The sequence below is a fragment of the Solanum lycopersicum genome, chromosome 2, assembly GCF_036512215.1.
Source record: "Solanum lycopersicum chromosome 2, SLM_r2.1".
In the NCBI taxonomy this organism is placed as follows: domain Eukaryota; kingdom Viridiplantae; phylum Streptophyta; class Magnoliopsida; order Solanales; family Solanaceae; genus Solanum; species Solanum lycopersicum.
The window spans coordinates 41,684,450-41,694,116 of record NC_090801.1 but is presented as its reverse complement, the minus strand read 5'-3'; the positions used below and the strand labels follow the sequence as shown (position 1 = coordinate 41,694,116).

At 35.6% G+C, this 9,667-nt stretch overlaps 1 protein-coding gene across 2 annotated transcripts; it reads left to right on the top strand.

Annotated features, from left to right (window-relative positions):
• Window positions 1-1,802: 1,802 nt before the first annotated feature.
• Window positions 1,803-9,429, top strand: LOC101245110 (coatomer subunit epsilon-1). 2 transcript variants are annotated; one of them, XM_004231527.5, is made up of 7 exons: window positions 1,803-2,424; window positions 2,761-2,850; window positions 5,544-5,695; window positions 7,658-7,793; window positions 7,878-8,033; window positions 8,232-8,311; window positions 8,968-9,429. In XM_004231527.5, exons 1-7 carry the CDS (start codon window positions 2,257-2,259, stop codon window positions 9,059-9,061), a joined length of 876 nt encoding a protein of 291 aa, XP_004231575.2. In that variant the 5' UTR covers window positions 1,803-2,256; the 3' UTR covers window positions 9,062-9,429. The 2 variants fall into 2 exon arrangements, with proteins under 2 accessions (XP_004231575.2, XP_010315647.2); XM_010317345.4 differs by having other exon boundaries at window positions 2,007-2,424; window positions 5,541-5,695.
• The last annotated feature ends 238 nt before the right edge of the window (window positions 9,430-9,667 follow it).

The following is a 9,667-nucleotide window of genomic DNA, read 5'->3' as shown; positions in this document are numbered from 1 at the left end:
TAGTGGATAATGTTTTCGCATATGATGTTGCACTTAACATTATGAAAGGAAATGAGGATCTTGAACCTCTATCTGTCGAAGAATGTCGACAAAGATGTGATTGGCCAAAATGGCAAGAAGCAATTCAATCAAAATTAAATTCACTTGCTAAGCGTGAGGTTTTTGGACTAGTAGTCCAAACGCCTAGTGATGTTAAATCAATTGGCTATAAATGGGTCTTTGTACGAAAAGAAATGAGAAAAATGAGATTGTAAGATACAAGGCACGTCTTGTTGCACAAGGATTCTCTCAACGACCTGGTGTCGACTCTGAAGAAACATATTCACCTGTTATGGATGCAATAACTTTTCGATATCTAATCGGCTTAGCTGTACATGAAAATCTTGAAATTCATCTAATGGATGTGGTTACAGCTTACCTTTACGGTTCACTAGATAATGAAATTTATATGAATGTTCCGGAAGGACTTAAAATGCCTGAAGCATATAAATCTCGGGAAATGTATTCAATCAGATTACAAAAGTCATTATATTGGCTTAAAACATTCAGGGCGCGTGTGGTATAATTGCCTTAGTGAGTACTTGATAAAACAAGGTTATATAAACAATGCCATTTGTCCTTGTATATTTATTAAGAAAACAACATTGGGATTTGTTATTCTTGCTGTTTATGTTGATGACATTAATCTCATTGGAACTCCAGAAGAGGTTCAAAAGGCAATTGAATATCTACTAAAGAAAGAATTTGAGATGAAAGACCTTGGAAAGATAAAAATTTGTCTTGGACTACAAATAGAATATTTAGTAGACGGGGTCTTCATCCATCAATTTGCCTATACTAAGAAGATCTTGAAACGATTTTACATGGACAAAGCACATTCATTAAGTACTCCAATGGTTGTCCGATCACTTGAAGTGAGTAAGGATCCATTCCGACCTCAAGAAGAAAATGAGGAACCTCTTGGTCCAGAAGTACCTTATCTCAGTGCAATTGGGGCACTTATGTATCTTGCTAATGCTACGAAACTCGACATAGCATTTTTTGTTAATTTATTAGCAAGATATAGTTCTTCCCCTACACGAAGACATTGGAATGGAGTTAAACATATATTGTGATATCTAAGGGGAACTAGTGATATGGGTCTGTTTTATTCTAACAAAGATAGTGCAGATCTTGTTGGTCATGCAGATGCAGGTTATTTATCTGACCCACATAAAGCTCGATCACAAACAGACTATCTGTTCATATACGGAGGTACTGCTATATCATGGCGATCTACGAAGCAGTTTATTGTCGCTACTTCTTCAAATCATGCCGAGATAATAGCCATTCATGAAGCAAGTAGAGAATGTGTATGGTTAAGATCAGTAATACATTTTATCAAAGAAAGATGTGGTTTGAAGTGTGACGTCAAGATACCCACAATACTCTTTGAAGACAATGCTGCATGCATAGCTCAATTAAGAGGAGGCTTTATAAACGAAGATAGAACGAAATACATTTCACCAAAATTGTTCTTCACACATGATCTCCAGAATAATGGTGATATTGATGTGCGACAAATTCGTTCAAGTGATAATCCAGCAGATCTATTTACCAAATCTTTACCAGCCTCAACTCTTGAGAAGATGGTTCACAAAATTGGAATGCGAAAACTTAACCATCTGAATCGTGATTTTTATTAGAGAGAGTAAAATACGCACTGTACTCTTTTTTCCTTAGTCTAGGTTTTATCCCACTGGGTTTTCCTAGAAAGGTTTTTAATGAGGCAGCAAATAATGCGTATTATATATGTCTATATACTTACATAGACATACAAGGGGGAGTGTTGTAGAATATGCCACGTGGGCCCCAAACAAGTAATGAGTTTGCACATTGTTATTGAATATGCCACGTAAGTGATGAGTTGCACATTGTTGTAGAATATGCCACGTGGGGCCCACACAAGAGATGAATTGCACAAATCTCATGGCTATAAATAGCCATTATACACATTAATAGAAAAGACAATTTTATGAAATATACTACTTCCTAAATTTTCTTCGTTAAGTATATTAATTTTTAGTAAGTTCTTTTATAACATTAGGACTATTAATACCTATTTTGAGTCTAAAAATACACTTGGCTTGCTCCTTTGGATAGAAAAACAAAAAATTTACATAACTGTTCTCTTCCCTACAAACGCATTTGAGATCTGAATCTAACAAGAGCAGAGAGTTCATTTGAGAAATCGTTCCCAACCGGAAGATAGCAAAAATGGCGTCAACCGGACCAGACCCATTGTTCGGACTGAGAAACAACTTCTACATAGGGGCGTACCAAGCAGCCATTAACAACAGCGACGTACCAAATCTCTCCGCTGACGATGCTGTCGAAAGGGATACCCTTGTTTACAGATCTTACATTGCACTTGCCAGTTACCAGGTTTTGCCTCTTCTTCGGATTTTTGTTTTTTTCATGTGGAGGATTGTTTATTTGTTGTAATCAGTGGCCGTTCTGCCATTTCTGGAACATGGTTGCACCACTAAAAGAAAAGGAAAAAATATATTTGGTGGGAATTGAACATTAGTCCTCTAGTTATATAACTCAATTTTCGATCAAGGGAATATATGGATGCCAACGATGATGTTATAAGTACTAATTTTTATAAATATATACATAAAATACCTAGTTTTACCACGAGTTCATGTGCCCCAATTTTTGCACTTAAATTTGCCCCAGGCTGTAATTGAATTATGGGTGTTGTGATTTATGTTGCAGCTTGTGATCAGTGAGATCGATGACTCTGCTGCTACACCTCTTCAAGCTGTCAAATTGCTTGCTTTGTACCTTTCTAGCCCTGATAACAAGGTGATCTTTTTCCTCTTTTTAATGTTTTTTTATGTTCCTTATTCTGTCCCTGCGCTTTTACAATGACTTCAAGTGAAATTGGTTGAAACTATTCACTATTTTGTGTTCTTTGGTATGCACGGTTATGCTGTTTTATTAGGTATAGATCTTAGATCTATGATGCATTTGAAATAGAGCTAAGGTTTCGGTGGGAACTAGCACAGGCAATAGGAGTAGAGTTATTGGTTTAGCTTTCACTGACACGGTTTTGTTTATAAGGTCGTCTGATATGTTGGGTGGGATAAATGTAATTCCTTTGGATTGGATTATATGAGGCAATTACATGAATAATTATTAGTTATTCCTGGCTCACGTTCTGTATATTGGATCAATGTTTTGAAAGGCAAGGACGCGGTGCGAGGCGTAAGTTCCATCGTTCTACGGGGCGTAGGTCTTGTGTATCATTAATTTTATAATTTTTTTTACTTAGGAAACAAGTAAAAACAAAATGCCTCATGTTTTTGTATAGTTGGGTTTATTTATCCCCTCTAGATTCCCCTGATTCATTTCTGAACCAGTTCCGCTCCCTGATTCTCAATTAACAATGTAAAGGAGAGCTCACCTTTTGCTACTAAGCTTTTGTAACTATTATGCATCTAGTTGATGCCTGCAATAGAAGTAATTACTTCATCAAAAAAATAAAATAAAAATAAAATGTTCAATAATTTTGCAAATGTGTTCAAATAAATCACCAATAATATAGAAATAATGTATAATTTTATTTGGGAAAGGTAACAAGACAAAAGTGATAACAGTCAAAATAATCTTTAAAATGAAATTACCATCCACTTCTTCATCAAATCTCCACATCTACTAGTCCTTCTCACCCTTAACTAATATATTCACTGATTTTTAATTATACATTTCAAAGAAGGAGACGGATAAAAAGTGTAAGAGCATGAAAAAAAATAATTATAGTTGCCTCAGGAACTTAGCGCTTTGAAATCACTATCTTATCAATTTGCATGATCATCTAAAACTATTTATGACAGTATCATTTTTTATGAGAGTTGCTTTCTTTATTTATATGTTTTAAGAAAATCACTGCAACATGAAAGCATAAAGTATAAATATCATTACACCAGTAATAAAACATGATCTATAGCAATAATACCTTTAAATTAACAGAAATCAAATATAACGCTCGGAGCATATATTTTTACATGTGAGGCTTACACTTTTACGCCTGGTTTATTGCTGGGGCTTACACCTCAAATTCTAGAGCATAAGCCCTATGGATCTAAGCCTTACGTTTGGGCCTCAAAGCATTTTTGGTATGCCCTGGCCTGAACTCGCCCCTAAAACGCCTTTGAAAACACTTCATTGGACCAATTTAAAGAACCAGATATCCATTCATTAACTCAATGCAGTATTTGGATGAAATTGAATAAGCATTTTAGTCTCTTATGTGTTCCACTATGGCACTATTGTACTTATTCTTTGAATTTAGAAGTATAATAGAACTTGATTGAATTGTTGATCTGTCATCCAATTGATTGGAACAGGTCATCAAGTGACAGTGACACTAAATCAATATTAATCTAGATGAACAAAAACCAGGAAAAATTGCTTCAAGAAATGAAAATTAAAAAAGAAAAACTATAAAGAAGAAATCTGAAGGATTAACGGGGAGGCAGGCTTTCCAGAGATTTTGAAGAAGGGTTTGCACCAAAGGAGGCAAGGGGTGGGGAGATTGTTGCAGCATCTGTAGGCCGGGAAGAGGGAGGGAGAATAGTGGTCTAGACTAAGAGGATCATAGTAGATGGAGAAGGAAGTTAAAGTAGGGGAGGAGGGTGCTGACACGAGTAGGGATCTATGGGGAATTCATAAGCTAATATAGTGACGGGGGAACAAGTAGGAGAAAGAGGAGAGAAGAAGATGAACAGTGTGATTGGTGGGCATTTGTATCTAAACCTAAAGGAGTTAACTATCATTGTGGCACAATAACATATGGGGGATGATACCCACTTTCCCTTAGATAGGATACTGAGGAATGTTGCTATAAGTTCTAGTTGGAGAGCGAATCTGGAAAACATTAAAAATGAGATTGATGTCCAGATGCATCTTCCTTGTACCAGACAATTTTATTTGACCAGGCCTTTTGAGTTCTTAGTTCCAACTTCCAAAGCTGATGCTGCAAATGCATTAGAGAAAGCAATTTTACCATTTCCTTTGTGCTTGGATTTATTTGCATTACTTGATGGGCTTAACTCAAGTATGTCCATTCTTGTATGGTCTATTTTAAAGACGGAAAAATTAGTTCAATTGGTATTCTAGTATGCTATTTACTGATAAAAATATGCTATATGGACTCTTCACTTTGCCTTAATATACTTGTGTCGATTGGGTATGACACTGGCGTGGATACTTCATGTGGATTCATTGAAATGCATTGAGGGCTTGTGAAATGTTGGATACATACTGATATCGTACACTCGTACTCCAGTTCATGTAACACATGATTCACATGGAGAGAAAAGTTGACTTCTCCTTGTTGTTTGCTCCATTTGGTATAATTAATTTTACATTTGCTTTAAATTAGAAGATTCTGTAAAGACTATTTAATATCATCAGTTTTTCCGGGGAAAAACTACAACTGTCTTCAGGGTCTCTCAGGAATATAAGGTTGTTAATCAGTATTTATTCTTTAGCAGGAAACAGTAATCACAAGCCTTCATGAATTATTAGGAGATTCAGCCATCGGGAACAATCCTATCTTACGGCTTATTGCTGGGATTGTATTCATGCATGAGCAGGATTACAATGAAGCTTTGAAGCATACAAATGCTGGAGGGACGATGGAATTGTGAGTTGTATCTTTCTTCGTCTTTGATTTCTTAATCATTGTGCATGATGCTGGTATACAATATACATAAACTTGAGCATTTGCTTTCAGAGGAATTGATTGGATCATTTTCTGTGATGTTGGGATGTATGCAGGCCAATGAGTAAGCTGGCCTGGACACCATTGTTGTGATAAATATTATTCCATTTGCTGATTTAGTCCTTTTCATAACAAGGAGAAAAGGAATCTTAAAATTTTGGATCAGCAATTGAGTGAATAATGAGGGTTCTCTTTGGTGTTTCAGCATCTCTTTGTTTGAGTTTTTTCTGACAGCTGATTTCCTTTAACTTGTTTTGTATTTGTCGCTTAGGATGATGCTTGTCTGTTTTGGTTGTTTGGTTCGAGTTACCTCTCTGTCAAAATCAACATGACCATTTGGATGTGTTTCTTGTCTTCCTTCTTCCCAACACACACCATATTTGTTTAACTTGCTAAAATTATTATTGTATCTTGGCATTTTGGAACATGTTTAAGGATCTTCATGATGTTGTTTGTCTTAAGATGCGTATTGGTTATGTTTGAGTACATGTTTGTTGAATAGGCTGTCTAGTCGATAATGGTATTCATTAATATATTTTAGAAGCTTACCTATGGAGTGAGAGTGACAACATGGTTTATGATGCATTATGTGTGCATTTGTTTGTTTGGCTTAAGATTCTGTAAATTCTAGTTTTCATTCAATTCTATCTTTTAGGCTGCAAAAGAGAGAAGTACTCACAGTATCAACCCTTTTCTATCTTGTCCAATTCTGATCCACTTTAATGAAATCAAAATTGGGCTGGGTCGAATATTATTAAAGCCTTATGATAGGATATCGTTGAGTTTAATTGAGGGTGTGTAAGCCGATAGATTGTCAATTTTAGTTTGTTTTTTTGATGCTCGATTTGTTGACCTCTCCTTGGTTCTTTTTATATGGGTAGTTCAAACTTCATAGCTTAGCTAGACTTGGAGGGCTAGTTTTTAGTTTCTTTCCGAATAATTGTCAGTCTTACTACAAAAGGACATCAATATTTGAATAGGTTAAACCAACATAGGAATAGAAACCGGGTTGCCTTGTCTAAAATTTTGTCATGTAGCTAACATCTATTTCACACCTTAGGTATATTAAGAATAACACTTAAATGCTTGTACAATTGGTAATGAATGATGTCCTTGTCAATACTTTAATCATTTTTTAGTCACAAGCTAACCTCATTTTTATGAGGATTCTGAGGGATGTATTACACCTTCCCTTGAAATAATAAAATTTCTTTATAAATTTAGGTTTATGTGGATTATAGGAGTCGATTCTTTTATACCATTAATATGTAACTTAAGAATAAATACCAAATTAGGTTATCTAGCACACTTGGTAAATCTTAAGTGGAGGCCTAACCAAGCTTCCGGGCCCTTCTTGGAAATTATTCAATCAAAGGGTTGAGTATCGGGAATATGGTAACTTACGATGTATACATGTTTGAAATCACCTCATAGCATTTAGTCGGTGTTCTAGATCAACTAATTTGGTTTTGTTATAAAATCGTAAATATTAACTTCTTAAGTTTATGTGTAACCTAATATTCAAAATCCATGTAAATGGTGATAGTATGAAAACAAAGCAGGATTTAATTCGAGCCCTTTTATAGTATAAAAACAAAGTACAATAATGTAATAAAATCTAAGGATATAAATGAGATAAGAAAAACACAACTCTTTATTCCTTTCATATTCATGGAAAGTAATTCTCTGTTTCTCTTCTTTCTTACTTTCTGTGGCTTGTTTAGTTTCTAGCTGTACATTGTTGTACTGCTTCAGTTATGGAACTTGAAAGGCAATTTTGTTCAAACTGAAACCTTATGTGTCTCTACTTCAACTAATTTCTGGTCCATATCCTTTGAAAATGAGTCTTTCACAAGTATATTCTCACTTTTGAGTATTCTGCAGGCATGCTTTGAATGTCCAGATATTCATTAAGATGCATAGGTCCGATTATGCAGAGAAACAGTTGAGAATCATGCAACAGGCTGATGAAGATCATACCCTAACTCAACTTGCAAATGCATGGCTAAATTTAGCAGTGGTAGTTCAGCAGTCCAATTTTTTGTTGCCAAACAACTAGGATAAAAAAATTGGGAATATTCACAATATTTTTTCTCTGAATCAGGGTGGTTCAAAGATACAAGAAGCTTATCTTATCTTCCAAGATTTCTCAGAGAAGAACCAGATGACAAGCCCAATCCTGAATGGGAAGGCTGTTTGCTGCATGCACATGGGGAATTTTGTCGAAGCTGAGACACTGTTGCTTGAAGCCCTAAACAAGGTCTCTTTTGAAGTCTTAATATATTTTCAATCAATTTTTTTTGACCAAATTCTGGAGATTATACTGCATGCAGGTTCTAATTTTTTCATTCAAGAAAGTCTTTCTCACTATGCTACTTGGCTTTCAATGGTTTCATTGGATGCCTTGTTGCGTTCATTATTTTTGGGAGAATGAAGAGAATCTTTTCGATTCATGCAGGACACAAAGGATTCAGAGACGCTGGCCAATTTGGTTGTCTGCAGTCTTCACCTTAGGAAACCATCCACACGCTATCTCAGGTATGACATATGTATCAGTTGCTCCTCCTTTTTGTGAATTCTCTCAAGGTGCCTTGATAGAACTCAAAGAAAGTAGTGATTAAGTTCATGCTTTCCTTTCTCACTCATAGTTACTTTTGCTTTGTCACCTACTTTTTGCTCTCCATGATATTTGGGATATTAAGGCTTAAGCCACTAAGCCAGCACGAAATCTCATTTCAATGGTTTGGAGCTTGGCTATATATATTTCCCAATTAGATTGTATATGCCAACTTTTTACTCACCTCTCTGTGATCTCCCTTTATGCCATTCTCTGGGGCCATGTTGAATTAAGCAGGATAGTTTTGCCCTCATCCAGCCTTGGAGGTTTCTATTCCGTAAAACTTCAGTATTAGAAAATCCCTGTATCAAAGTTTAGGTGTGATACCTATAACGTGTTGTGTCAAAAACTTCCTAAAATAAGTTGTGGCATCAGAAAAAAGTTATCTTTTCCCATTTCACCAAACCTAATTGAATCCAGAATGTTCAGTGTCTTCATTTTCTTTGTTTGGAGTTTCATGTGCTCCTGAGTTCAGGCAGATGCAGAGCCCCTCCCTTTTTCACTTGTGTGAAGTTTGACATCTAGCATGAAAGGACAAATTGATTGATCGCTACTTTGTTTGACTTGCTATTTGCAGCCAGTTGAAAATATCCAATCCAGATCACATGCTTGTCGGACGTGCAGCTTCTGCTGAAGAAATTTTTGACAGAGCAGTCCAAACTGTTGCTTGAAGAATGAACCTTGTCATGTTCTACTTCTGATCCTTTATAATGGCCACCGTGATTGTTGCGTGTCACTTTACCATCCTACTAGAGAAATGCAGCAAGCAAACGCAGTTATAGTGGGAATATCGAATGTTTCATACATAATGCAGAATACCTCTACTTATTGACAGTCCTCTATTACATTTTTTGTTTCCAATAAAGGGAATACTCAAAGACTGGTATACATACAAGTATAGAAGTTGCAGTTGTACTAGCGTGATTTGGTCAACAACATTCTTCAGAAATCATTTTAAGGTCACCCTTGGTGTTTCTGCTTCAGTTTAGTAGGATAACGAATTTTTCACATTACCTAATACTATGTTTTTCTTGGATAATTTGTAGTTATAGTTAAGGTTTTGTTGCTGCTCTCTCCTCACTTCCTCCGTCTCTCTCTCCTTGCCCCTCTCTCTCTGCCCCTCCCTCAAATAAAAATGATAACAATCAATTATATATGCATATATAAATGTTAAAAGTCAATTATACAAATAATAGAATTAATTATGCATACACAAATAAGTGTTAACTATATAGATCCTCCTCAGTGATAATTTAAATGGACGTGTATTCGCTGAT

Excerpts from the sequence above, each read along its gene's own strand:
- LOC101245110 (XM_010317345.4), top strand. The coding sequence starts at position 2,257 with ATGGCGTCAACCGGACCAGACCCATTGTTCGGACTGAGAAACAACTTC. Across the intron at positions 2,851-5,540 it reads TTTCTAGCCCTGATAACAAG|CAGGAAACAGTAATCACAAG; the intron begins GTGATCTTTTTC and ends TTTATTCTTTAG. Across the intron at positions 5,696-7,657 it reads GCTGGAGGGACGATGGAATT|GCATGCTTTGAATGTCCAGA; the intron begins GTGAGTTGTATC and ends AGTATTCTGCAG.